Source organism: Mirounga angustirostris, unplaced genomic scaffold (genome assembly GCF_029215605.1).
Source record: "Mirounga angustirostris isolate CCGP_5_RB_7025 unplaced genomic scaffold, mMirAng1.0.hap1 SCAF_2, whole genome shotgun sequence".
Taxonomy (NCBI): Eukaryota; Metazoa; Chordata; class Mammalia; order Carnivora; family Phocidae; genus Mirounga; species Mirounga angustirostris.
This window is the reverse complement of record NW_026991710.1, coordinates 42,171,483-42,185,947: the sequence shown is the minus strand read 5'-3', so window position 1 is coordinate 42,185,947 and position 14,465 is coordinate 42,171,483. Positions and strand designations below refer to the sequence as shown.

The following is a 14,465-nucleotide window of genomic DNA, read 5'->3' as shown; positions in this document are numbered from 1 at the left end:
GCCCTCTCAAAATTTAGCCTTTAAAAACATCTAAGTTGACAAATTTTCAGAAAACATAAAAAGACTTGTAACCAAATTATTAAATATGCTACGAAGGTCGTTAAAATTACAGTCTTTTAATTTTAATTCTCACTACAGTAGTATCATAGGACAGGTGTTTTTAAAAATCAACTGGAAAGAATTAAGAACAAAAAGAAAACTCATGCTATAGGTAAAGATGTCTTTCCAGTCATCATCTACTCATCACAAAGTTAACATGAGAACTAAAAAAGGCCCTTTTTGTGAGGCCTCTATTTCATCTAAGATATTTCAATGTAATTCTTTATTGGTAAATGTTCACCCAAAGAGAACCACAAAGTCGATGAAACACAATACAAATCAATTCTTTAGTATTATCAGATGTATTTTCAAAATGCAACTACGAAAGTTTAGTATGTGATATAATGTTGGTTCAATGTAATTCTCATACAAAAATCACGACTTAGTATTTGACTTTTGTTAACAAAAGAGAAACAGCATAAGGAAAAGAGAAAAATTCCTATCTTCACCCTCAACACTCCCACCTTCCTGACCAACACACACTTCCTAACCAACAGACTGGAATTACACAAGGGAAGTACAGTGTTTTACTGTTTCCTTTATCTGTAAAATGAGTAGGACAAAAATGTTTATTTCCCTGGAAAGCTTTGCATAACAGTAGTAAGAGTAAGGTTTCTAGTACTATAGGCCAAAGCTTTTGCAAAAGTAATATTCAAGTTCTAATAGGACTGGATAGATTAGTGGTTTTGAAACTTTAGTGACCACCAGAATCACCTGGATAGTTGGTTAAAACACAGACTGCTGGGTCCCTCCCCTAGAATTTCTGATTCAGTAGGTCTGGAGTGGGGTCAGAGAATGTGCATTCCTAACAAGGAGAGGATGATGTTGCTGAGCAGAGACCATACTCTGAGAATCAATAAATCAGATCCTAAACTTCTCTACAGATTGCAGTGCTTAATACCACAATATTCAATACACATAAAATAAATCCCATTTCAAATTTTTATGAAACTAACAAAGCATGTGACAACTTGAAGTAAAACAACAGAGCTATATGATAACTACCTGGCATCCTCAAAAGAAAGAGAATCAGATTTACTTTTTCCTGTAATGCACACTCTTCAGTGGAAAGCATGAAGGTGGGGGGGACCTGAAATCCTATTTGGAAACGGAAGGAATTGAAGTAAAAAAATAGAAAGGCATCAGCCCTGTGATACTTTTCTAAAGGTACTTAATGATATTTTTTAAATTTGCACAAAATTAATAGAGGCTCTGCAGTCAACAAAAAAACAATAAAAATTGTGTATGAACTCATTCTCAATGCAGCCCATCACTGTTTTCCTGAGGCAGAAAAGAGTTTATATATGCTAGGTAGCCTCTGACACGGCCTCTAATGATCCCTGATTGCAGATATTTATGCCTTTTTATACCTTTGGTATTTATACACTCCCCCTGAGTATGGGCTGGATATAATGACTTATTTCTAACAAACAAAATCCAGCAAAATGATGGGATGTCACTTCTGTGACTAGATTACAAAAGACAGTGACTTCTATTTTGCTGGTATCCTCTACAGTATTCTTGGCATGCATGCTTTCCTGAAGCAAGCTGCCATGTAGGAGAGGAAGTGAATCTTGATTTCAACAAAGAGGCGAGTAATCTTGAAAAAAGAGTCCTTTCTCAGTCAAGCCTTTGAGATGTCCATCCCAAAGTCTGTGGCAGACTGAAGCAGAGGACCCAGCTAAGCCATCCCCACATTCCTAACCCACTAGAACTGTTCAATAATAAATGTATGTTGTTCTAAATCCCTATGTTCTGGAGTGATTTGTTACTCAGCAACAGCTAACAAATACGTTTAATAACTACCTATCAATTCTCTATTAAGGTCAAGTGAAAGAAAAAGGCATGGCAGAATTATGCAAATTATGCTTCCAAGTTCTCACTAGTAACTTCTAAATTCATCAGTACCATTATGTTACAAATGGATAAGCTTGATCACTTTCTCACTGATTTCTACTTCTAAGTCATCAAGCTTGTAAGTAAATTCTGCACAAAGAAATTGAGTACATAAAGTCAAGGTTTATAAAAATCTTTAAATACTACCTTCCACTACATGCTTTTCTGTGCGTCAATATTTCTAAAATTATACACTCACACACATATTACCTAACATCTACCCTTTAAAAATAACATCTTATTTTGAGTTTACTGAAAATACTGATATAGAAAAACAAAAGAGAAAATGAGTACAGTTCTCAAAAACTTCAAGGAATTCTTTTTTAAAGGTACTTCTGGAAAATATATTTTTGGCAAAAAGCATCAGTTAATAAGCAGATTTGCTGAATAAGACCAAAAATCTTACAGAACTATAAAAATTAGCTTAATAAATATTATATTAATAAAATAGCTTCTCAAAATTGTACTTGAGAAAGGGTGCGGATAATATTCACCTAGAATGGGCCAAGCTTTTTGCCAAAGTAGCAGTGCTTAAAGTGTTATCTGGAGATTCCAGGGGGTCTCTAAGACCCCTTTAAGGAATCTGCAAGGTTAAAATTAGTTTCATAAAAATACTAAGATGTTATTTGCCACTTCCATGCTCATTCTAAGTGTCCCAATAAATTTTTCTAGAGGCTACATGACATGTGAAATCACAAAAGATTTAATGCAGGAACAAACAGAAGAGTCCAGTTTTTTTCTATTAAGCCACATAGTAAAAAAAAAAAATTGCAAAAGTGTAAAACAAGACCACTCTATACACTAAATGTTTTTTGTTGTTTTGGAAAAAATTATTTTTCAAATATCTTAATGCTAATATGTAACGGGTTTATTATGAGTGTTTTTTACATAACAGTTTAACTTCTCAGTTTTCATTTCTAATACAAAAAATAGATATACCATGCATAAATAAAAGCTCTTTGGGAGATTGTAGTAATTTTTTTTTAGTGTATAAAGTGGTCTCTGACCAAGAAGTTTAAGAGCCACTGGACTAGAACCAGACTGCTAACAGAAAACTTAATCCACAGACAATGTAGGCCTTACAGAAAATGCAGAAAGACTCCAGATATGAGCTGCCTTTCTCCCTAGAACCCCATGTGTCACTGCTATAACCCAAAACCATCAAGATATTTAAGTAATGAACATGAATTTTTGAGTGCATATAAAAGTACTACATGACTAGTGAGACACTAATGTACTTGATGATGATAGTCTTTAGGAATGAATTTAGGAATTCCTTCTAAAATGCAGAATCCTACACATTTTAAAATCTAGATAAACAGCTAAACCCTATATCCAACTTTAAAAGCAGGGATCATTGTTCTCTGTGGTCTGCACTAATTGGACTATAGTATTTCAGTAAAGCAAAGAGCCTTCCTCAACTTAATGGAATCCCGAACTAGATTTTAATTGTTCTGAAGACTTACAGAACCATAGTCACATGAGCTTTAATTCTGATTAACGTAACAAGAAAGGAGCTAAAATAAATCTGGCCTTCCTCTCTTTCAATAAACTCTATTATAAAAAATGAAGATAAAATAGGATGACACTAAAATAACATTTAAAAATCTAAACTAAAAGTCTATAATATTTAGTTTGAACATAGTTTTAAAAAAATAGTTTACAAACATTAAATTGTTTAAAAAACAAGATAAGCCAGACACAGGACAAATACTGTAATGATTTCACTTACATGAAGTACCTACAATAGGCAAATTCACAGAGAAAGAAAGAATAGAGGCTACAGGAGCTGGGGGATAGGGTAAGGATTACTGTTTAATAAGTACAGTTTCATTATGGATAAGGAAGAAGTTTTAGGTATACATCATAGTGATGGTTATACAACTTTGTCAATGTATTTAATGGCAGTGAACTGTAGTCTTACAGATAGTTAGAGTAATAAATATTATGTACATTTTACCACAATAAAAAAGTACCAAAAAATCAACTGCATTATAACATGAATCTTTCCAATTTTACAATTCTTCTTCCAATAAACAAGTATATCACAACTGGTTTATTCAGTAAACAGACTTAACACAAATCAGGCAAACAGCAAAATCTCAGCTAACTGGATGTTTAAAAAAAAAAAAATCTGGTTCCTGCTCTTTATAAGCTCCATAACTTCTCTACCCAGAAATACATATGCATGCACTTCAACATGAGGGAAATAGTTAAAAAACAAACAACTTTTTAAAAGACACGTTATTGGGATGAATATACACATAATGACATGATTCGATTCAACATAGTTAACAAAACAGGCTTTTGGACAAAACCGCCTGCTGGTTCTGCCATTTTCTAGCTATTGTTTAAACTCTTTTAAGTCCCAGTTTCTCTTCTGTAAAATTAGAGTAATACCTATTTCAGTTGTTGTCAAGGATCATATTGAGTTAATATACGAAATGTGCTCAGAATAGTGCCTCCAACAATAAGCATTCAATATATATTAGCTACTATTAGCTATTACAAGTGACCCTTGAACAACAGGGCTTTGACCTGCACAGGTCCACTTAAATGTGGATTTTTTTTATAGTGCAGACCTATAAATGCATTTTCTCTTCTTTATGATATTAACATTTTTTTCCTCTAGCTTACTTTATTATAAGAATACAGTATATAATCCATATAACATAAAAAATATGTATTGATTGACTGTTTATGTTATTAGTAAGGCTTCCAGTCAACAATGGGCTATCAGTAGAGGTTTCTGGAAGGTCCAGTCATATGCGGATTTTTGACTGCTTGGGGGGTTGGTGCCCCTAGCCCTGGTGTTTTTCAAGGGTCAACTGAATTTCTACTATTACTCACTGAAAGCATGAAGCTGCACTAATGTATTTCTGAAAAATTTAACACAACAGAAACTATTGGGTGGTTCACTAGGCGATGAAAATAACAAATTTTCTGAAAATTAACAAAGATGTTGAATAATCCGTGTTTTCAAGCTACTGTTAGTATGGTAACAGAAAACCACATTAAATACTTCTTCATTTAAAGAAGCTACTCCAAATGTCACAACATCAATTTAGGACCAGAGGTCCTTTACATGTTTGCTGTACTGTCCAACACAAAACCTTCTCCACTCTTGATACAAATCAATTGTGGCAAATATTTTGTTCTGTTACTAACAAGGTTTCATGTACCTTTGTAGATGTGTGTTTGAGGGGGGTGGTAGGAGGCATTACACCTCTCCTTGTCTGCTATTTGACAGTAAAAGTCCCTTGAATGCATGCAATCTCTATCACCTCATCATTGTTAAGGAGGTTAAGTAGTAACTATCTACTTATGCAATGAGTCATGCCTGGAAACCTCTAAGAGTTGACCATAAATTTTTTTTCTCCAAATCAAGGCATTTCTGAGAGTGAATAATAAGAGTTATGCTGGGATAAAGGTATAAAGTAGGTTCCACGCAAATCTGGATACATGGTTCTATCTGTGAAAAAAATCCTATTTATGAAAAAATTAACACCCCCAAACATGGGTGTAATAGATCATTACTATATTTGTCTCGGCACATACAGGCCTATAGACTTGAAAGCATATGCATTTGAAAGCAAATGTTAACAAAGACAACATTAAAATATGTTTAAATTCTCAAAGGATTTTTTTCCTTTTTCCTTTTAGTATTTCTCAAGGAAGCAAAAAGAAAACCCAAGGTTTCTCTAAGAAAAATGGAGTACTTTTTAAGGCAAACTTATAAAAAGACTCCTGAACCACAGCTTTCTTTCATTAGCTGCTTATGATTCTTAAGGTGATCTAAATTGCAGTGAACTCTAAGGACATACTGTAATCATGTGGTTCTGTGGTAAACGGTAACTGAAAATGTGGCTTTAATCAAGGCCTGTATTCAGCTGGTAAGCATCTATGCAGCCATACTGTTATGGAAAAGCTAGTAACCACTTTGATTGCTAAGTGTCTGTGTGACTGTACAATCTGAAAATCTCTCTGGTGTTATGGATACAGAAACATGTTAACTCCATCAGCTATCTTATTTTGGGAATGTCAAGTATACAAAAGATCTTTGTGATTAGCATTGTTGGGAAACACTGATGGAAATACAGACTACCTTCTCTCCCAACAGCTCAAAATCTAGTAAAAGTAAGGAGTAATTCAGATAGTCTCAATTTACAAATATTTGGTTTTAGTATGAACTGGTATCTCCCTGCCACCAGCAAATATACCACAGTTAGATATTGCTTTTAAACGAGCATCAGAATTTATCTGAATCAGTATCCTTAAATGCTGACAAGACAGCACGGAAATTCTAAGAATAAGCAAAGGAAATCTGGATAGGTATTTAAAATATGGAAAGCATGTAGCTGAAAACTAACATTACAGACATACCTCATTTTATTGCACCCACTGTACTGCTCTCCATAGTTACTGTGTTTTTAACAAATTGAAGGTCTGTGGCAACACTACACTTCAGCAAGTCCACTGGAGTCACTTCCCAAAAGTGTTTGTAATTTCATGTCTTTGCGTCACATTTAAGGTAACTGTCACAGTATTTCAAACTTTTCACTATTTTATTTGTTACGGTGATTTGTGATCAGTGATCTTTTGATGGTACTGTTGTAACTGCTTTGGACGCCACAAACTGTAATCATATATAAGATGGCAAACTTAAACGATATATGTTGTTTGTGTTCTGATTGCTTGACTAACCGACGACCATTGGCCTCTCTCCTTCTCCTGAGACACAATAACGAAATTAGGCCAATTAATAACCCTACACTGGCCTCTAAGTGTTCAAGTGAAAGGAAGAATCACACATCCCTCACTTTAAATGAAAAGCTAGAAATGATTAAGTTTAGTAAGAAAGGCATGGCAGAAGCCGACTGGCTGAAAGCTAGGCCTCTTGCGACATACAGTCAAATTGTGACTGCAAAGGAAAAGTTCTTGAAGGAAATTAGAAGTGCCACTCAGTGAACACACAACTGTTAAGAAAGCAAAATAGCCTTACTACAAATACAGAGAAAGTCTGAGTGGTCTGGAGAGAAGATCACACCATCCACAATATTCCCTTAAGTCAAAGGCTAATTCAGAGCAAGGCCCTTAATACCCTCTTCAATTCTATGAAGGCTGAGAGAGGTGAGGAAGCTATACAAGAAAAGCCTGAAGTTATCAGAGGTTGGTTCATGAGGCTGAAGGAGAGAAGCCGTCTCCATAACATAAAGTGCAAGGCAAAGAAGCAAGTGCTGATGGAGGAGCTGCAACAAGTTACCCAGAAGATCCAGCTAAGACCATTCATAAAGGTGGCCACACTAAACAAAATATTTTCATGTAGACAAAAACAGCCTTCTGTTGGAAGAAGATGCCATCGGGGACTTTCACAGCTGAAAACAAATCAAGGCCTGGCTTCAAACTTTCAAAGGACAGGCACACTCTCTTGTGAGGGGCTAATTGAAGCTAATGTTAAAGCTAATGCTCATCATTCTCAAAGTCCTAGGGCCCTTAAGAATTATGCTAAATCTACTCTGCCTGTGCTCCATAAATGGAACAACAAAGCCTGGATGACAGCACATCTGTTTACAACATGGTTTACTGAATATTTTAAGCCCACTGTTGAGACTACTGCTCAGAAAAAAGGATTCCTTTCAAAATATCACTGCCCATCGACAATGCACCTGGTCACCTAAGAGCTCTCTCTCTGTTGGAGACATACAATGACATTAATGTTTTCATGCCTTGTAACAAAATATCCATTCTGCAGCCCATGGATCAAGGAGACATTTTGACTTTCAAGTCTTATTGAAGAAATACATTTCATAAGACTATAGCTGCCATAGATAGTGATTCCTCTGACGCATCTGGGCAAAGTAAATTGAAAACCTTCTGGAAAAGATTCATCATTCGAGATGCCATTAAGAACATTCATGATTCATGGAGAAAGATCCAAATATCAACATAAACAGGAGTTTGGAAGAAGTGGATTCTGACCCTCATGGAGGACTTTGAGGGGTTCCAGACTTCAGTGGTGGAAGTAAGTACAGGTGTGGTGGAAATAACAAGAGAACCAGAGTGAGAAGTGGAGCCTGAAGACGTGACTGAATTGCTGCAAGCTCATGACAAAACATAACAGATGAGGGGTTGCTTCTCATGGATGAGCAAAAGAAAGTGGTTTCTTGACATGGAACCTACTCCTGGTGAAGATGCTGTGAAGACTGCTGAAATGGCAAAAAAAGGATTCAGAATATTACCTAAACTTAGTTGATAAAGCAGCAGCAGAGTTTCATAGGACTGACTTCACAGTCAGTAGAAGGAAGTTCTACTGTAGATAAGATGCTATCAAATAGCATCACTGCTACAGAGAAATCAATTGTTCATGAAAGGAAGACTCAATGGATGTGGCAAATTTCACTGTTGTCTTATTAAAAGAAATTGCCATAGCCACTCCAACCTTCAGCAACCACCATCCTGATCAGGCAGCAGTCACCAACATCAAGGCAAGACCCCAAGGTCAACAAAAGATTATGACTCACTTAAAGCTCAGATGGTGGTAAGCATTTTTTAGCAACAAGGTACTTTTTAATTAATGTATTAAGGTATTTTTAGACATAATGCTACTGCACACTCAACAGACTGCAGGAGAGTATAAACATAACTTTTATATGCACCGAGAAACCAAAATTTCATTTGATTCTTTTTATTGAGGTGGTCTAAAACTGTAATATCTCCGAGGTAAGCCTGTAAATAAATAACCTAAACAACAAAAAAAATAAGGAGTGTGACTCTACAGCATAATGCCATAGATAATCTGAACATTATTAAAAGGTATTATTACCCTTATAAACAGAAGTTATATGGCAAAGAAATGTAGTAGTCTTGTCATTTTGGAAAAAAGCGTGCTTCCAGATAATGCCAGTGCCTATAATCAATATCCTATAGAGCTTCTAAATATTCTTATACCAAAAAGGTATTTACTTCTTCACCATTTTTCATACCCTCTCTCTCACTCACACCACTTACTCTCTCACAACAGCTAGTGCTGACTATATAAACTGTTAGCAATCTGGGGATACACTATGTTAGCTAGTAATAAAAAAAAATTCTTTTAAATCACCTTTAATACCTAGTAAAGTTAAAGTAAGATTACCAAGCAATCTGGCATAACACTATTATCATACATTGATTATCTTTTAGTGTCATCAAATCAAGTATGTTCAGAATTAACTATTTCTACATTTTATCATGTTCAGTAGACAAAGGACTCATCTATGAATCACTAAGTCTTCATTCCATTCCCTTTTCCTTTGGTTAATTCTCACCATATGGAAGACCCAAGAGTCACGGGTCCAATTACAACTTCTGAAATGGTTTATGCTCCAGAACAAGAAATTCGTTGAATTTTAGAAATAATGTTGTGTGGAGTAAGCACCTCCAACCTATCCAGTCTTCTCTTTCCTCTGTTTTTGAGACAACACAGTCTCTAAAACCAGTCGTTTTTCATAATAATTCTCATCCTTTTTGAAGATGAAAGTGACAATGGAAGAGAATCAAAGGTGCTGTGGCTGTAGGTCCAATGCAACAGTTGACATTTAGAGACCAAGGATGAATACTAGAGGGAAGGACTACTCAGACCCTTTATTTGCCTAGGTACTCTGATCACAACTGGCACCTTAAAACAAGCATGGCTCTCTCGAAATGACTGAGTGGACATGGCTCTTTAGTATGAATTGATTTTATTACAAGAAAGCAAATTTTAGCATATCTCCCATGTGTAGTTATAATTAGGACCAGGAGCTAGTTTTTATCATTTACTATTGGCATTCTCTGTAGGAAGAAAGTTAATTATTATCTCAATCAATCTTGCTAGTTTCATTAAAAACTGATTAAGGGGAATAAATACTGGAAGCTTACTGGGAACAAAGTAACAAAGGCCACTGGATTAAGTTGAAAATATAAAATTTAGGGATTACTTGTGAATTTTTTTCTATTGCCACCAATAAAATAATCAAAAGTGGCTCAAAATACGATAGAAATTTAATTTTCTGTCTTGTTTAAAAGAAGTAAGTACCAGGTACCTGGCACCCAGAAGCAGTCTCCTAAAATGGAATCAGTATACAAAGATGACCAGACTGAGATTTTCACTTCACAGGATATATTTTTTTAAACCTATTCCAATTCTAAAGTATCTCCAAAACTTTTTTCAAAACAAGTTAACATGGTTTACAATTCAATATGGATTTATCCGTAAACAATTAGCAACTTTAGTGATCACAATCATACTTTTAGATCACAATTTTAGCATCTGTCCATTCTTCTCTATTTTAGCATGTTCTCTTTGCTATGCTGAAATAGCACATATAGATCTGTTTCACTGTGAATCTATTGAAGATTTAACACAATAAGTTTCCTATCTATTATAATTTTAATGCAGTATAATCAATGAAGATTTTATTTTCAAATATATATTTTAACTGTTAGAATTAAAAATAAAAGAAACACTCGTGATTACTTTTTTTTTTCCCAAAATCAAATGTCTTATTTACTATTTACCTGGTGGTGGAATCAGAGGTGGAGCAGTGCTGACAGTTGGAGGAGGTGGAAGAAATGGAGGTGGAGGAAGGTGGGTGGGAGGAGCTCCTGGGGGGAAAAATGGAGGTGGTTTGCTAAAATTGTTGTCTACTTCAGTAGCAGATCTTTCAGAAAGGACCTAAAATTAAAGCACAGTTAATTTAAAAAATGAATAAATGTTCTTATCTAAGATTAAAAACTCAGTAAATTCATTTCATTTAATTTAAGAAATGAAGTAAAAAGTTTTATTCACATACACATACTTTGGGGAGATAGAGGTAATTTTTTCCATGTGTGTGATATGTGTGTATATATACAGATGTGAGTACACACACACACTTTTTAAGATGTCCATATATAAAGCCTAGAAAAAATGACTGAATCATTACCCCAAAAAAGTTAAGAAATAATTAATAAAAACATTCTAAACAAGTATACTTCTAAATTAAGTACTTTATAAATATAATGAGTATTATCTTTGCTACCCAACCAACCTACAGTACTCAAATTAAGGCAATGTAATCATTAGTCACAAATACCAGCATTAGGAAATTAACATGGCAGCAGAAACAGCTATCCATTGTAACTAGGGCTTGTCATTGTCAGGCTGCATGCATTAACAGGGTGCAAGTAAATAGGCAGCCAGATACATAAATAACTTTTTCATGTGAGTCTTGTAGCTTTAAAAAACCAGAGTTTATACTTGAAAAGTAAATGTATTTACAAAATACTGATCTGTATAAAGAGGTAAGGGACAGGCAGCAAACCTACAGAAGTGACACATAGAAATCTGGATTTTTGTTAAGGCTCTCTGGGGGATTCTGATATGCAAACACATTTGGGAAACAGTAGAAACAGGCAACATAATGTTGTGCATTTAATTTATACTTCTAAAATCTTTGCTGGCTAAAGGGTATCATTTAAACTTATAACCCCTCTTTTCATTAACTTTCCCTACATTTAAGTACAGTAATTTTTGTAATGCTTATGCTGATAAGCTATTTTTAAAGTAGGGAACAGAATGATTTTAAAAAATCATGGCATTTTAATGGTGGGGGAAAGAAGAGAGGGCTATCTTCCAGTTTAGAAATGATTTACCCTTAAACATTAAAGAAAAGCAGATTAATTTACTAAAAGTAATGAGAATCAAAACACTTTGACATTTTTTTTTAAGGTACTCAGGAAAAGGTAGTAATAAAAAACAGTAATGATCAAGCTAATAGCTGAGAGTCTCAGTTACTAAATTTCTAACTTGAATCCAAGTTACTAATATCTCCTTCATTCTTCCACTTGAAAACAAAGGAAATCTACTTCCTCCAAAAATGACACATTAAATTATAGTATATTCATATAATGAAACTATCATGAAGGAATTTTAAATATTTTTAAGAATATGGAAAATGAAAATAATTTAAAAAAAAAGATACACAAAAAATAAAAAGTATATCCTAATCTTGTTTGGTGACAAGCAAGAGATGTACCAGAGTGTGAAGAGTGGTTACCTTTAGATGCTAGAATTATTGGTGGTTTAATTTTCTTCTTTACACTTTTCCCAAATTTTCCCTTTTTTGGTCCAATTAACCTACATATTATGTTTACAGCAAAGAAAAAGAAATCTTACTAAGAAAGATCCAAAGATAATAAATTCTAATTGGAATAGCTTTTATAATAAAAGGGTGATTAATTCCGTATTTTAAATCTCTTGGTAGCACCTAAAATACTGAACATATAGCATAGCACTATAAATGTGTACTGAATAAATTAAATTAGAATATGGATATAATCCTTCAGCTTAAAAATTAATAATTTTTAAAATACGAAACCTGTATGTTGCTGTTTTCATTTGCCCGTCGCCTTCCTTCCACTCGGCTAATTGTTATAGTCTGACCAATTACATCAATTGCCCCAGGTAATCTCCTGTAACATAGAAATTGAATCAATTCAGTTTCACCTAATTAGATGTTTGAAAAATAACACAAATATTAGGTGAGAAATGAAATCTAAGACCTTTTGCAATGTACTTTAAAATAAAACCAGATCACAACACACATTAAAAAAAAAAACTTCACTAAGTTAGATCTCACTACTTTGTACTGGCATAAAAACTAAGCTTTAATAGTAAGCTGGAACCAATGTACCCAATGACGTCATGTTAAATTTAAGTATTTTTATAGGTTTTCCTTTAAATTTACTATTTTTTAATAGTCTCCAACTAAATTTATCTTTGTGGAATTGAATCAGGTAGCAAATGCTAAGCAAATGGAAATAAAATTTTTTGGCTGCTATAATTATAAAATGTAATAGTTCTATTACAGAAACTTAAAAAATTCCCCCAAGAGACTTGAAAAGAAATAATGCTCATTTTGATACATTGTATTTTTCTTAGTGATTTATTCCAAGCATTAGAAAGCATAAAATGGGATCCAGTTTTCCATTTCTGATAACTTGCCTTTAAATAGAAAATTTTAAATATTTAAATGCCTGCCCCACTCCAATTGTATTTATAATCCATTAAAGTACATGAGTAGATGGAAAAATAGTCTACCACAAAATGATGCTACAAATTTAATTTGGAGAAGCTAGTAAGTTAAATTTTAAAAAATAATGTTAAAAACCAGTTAGTAGTTAAGGATTTTATTAAAGTATATATGCTTAATAAGATACAGAAGTCACTTGAAGGAAGAGGCAATGAAAAATGGATGTAAATTCGATGAGTTTCTCTTCATCTCTATTTCAGTTCTGAACAATTCTGCCTTTAAAAACTTCAGAGAAGTAAAACCATCAAAGTACCATGGATCCTTCCACAATCACCACAGTTAGGTTCCTGAAACAACTAATAACAGCTACTATTTGTTGAATGTCTACACATTATACCTAAACCTCACAATAAGCCTTCACTTAACAAATTACTGTACACTTGTTAAGATGTTAAAGCTAGGGCTCATAGTGATGTAAATGGCAAAACTAACTTTCAAATCTGAGTCTTTCAGATTCCAAAGCATACAGACCCCTTCCCTTGAGCTATGCTGCCTCCTAGCAAGATAACTCATTTCTGAGACATTTAAGACTTCTGAAAATCAAGAACTGGTCTAAGTTTGCCTCAAGTGAACCTTGAGAAGCCCCATAAATAATTTTATGCTCACAAAAACAAAGATAACCCTATAAAAGTACATAATAGCATTTGAAATGTCTTCAACTACACAGTCCATTCCTACTTATCTTTCCCACTTTAGACTTCTGTTCTATATAATTCTAAAAGAACTTTTTTTTTTTTTTTTTTTTTAAAGTTCACGCTTTTCTGATTTTATGCCCAGGTCATTGACTTCCCAGATTTCCTCATGATCTCAAAGAGAAAAAGTGATTTTTAACTTAACTCATACCCTTCGATATAGCTGGGAACTATCCTAGTATTCACACATGAGAAAAATCCAAATACCTCAGACATAAAACAAATATTGCTCCAATTTTTCCCCTTAAAACAATTACAAAACTATAACCACTGTAACTTCATTATCAAAGCAGATGCCATGATCCCTCGGATATCTACACACATCTCAGATTGCAACATCCTGACAGATATAGGTATGTATCCTGAGGCCACAATTTCCCTCACCTTTTATTGCTACCTAGACTTCATTGTAAAAATCTTTACCTCTACTATTTCCTTTTCCACTCTTTTCTATTCCTGACTGCAGCATTCTCCCCTCTCCATCTTTTAAAATTTATTTCCCTCAAGAACAAATTCTCACAAATATATTTGGATTTGCAATGTCTCCAAATTGTTAAAGTAGCAAAACTTAAATCTAGATCTAACAGTCTAATGTCTGTTCCCAAATGAAAGACCTCTATATACCATGGATTTCTAAAGACTTCTGCTTTCAAAAATTCTGGGACAAGATAATGTTGGCAGGGAT

The 14,465-nt window shown here is 34.0% G+C and overlaps 1 protein-coding gene across 26 annotated transcripts in view; it reads right to left on the bottom strand.

Annotated features, from left to right (window-relative positions):
- FIP1L1 (factor interacting with PAPOLA and CPSF1) overlaps positions 1–14,465 on the bottom strand; it is a 79,630-nt gene that overhangs the window by 24,649 nt on the left and 40,516 nt on the right. For all 26 annotated transcript variants that reach the window (XM_064584489.1, XM_045881141.3, XM_045881148.3 and 23 more), the window contains 2 exons: positions 12,375–12,468; positions 10,534–10,690 (listed from right to left, as the gene is read on the bottom strand). In XM_064584489.1, the coding sequence (XP_064440559.1) occupies positions 10,534–10,690; positions 12,375–12,468 (251 nt within the window). The remainder of the gene's footprint in view (positions 1–10,533; positions 10,691–12,374; positions 12,469–14,465) is intronic.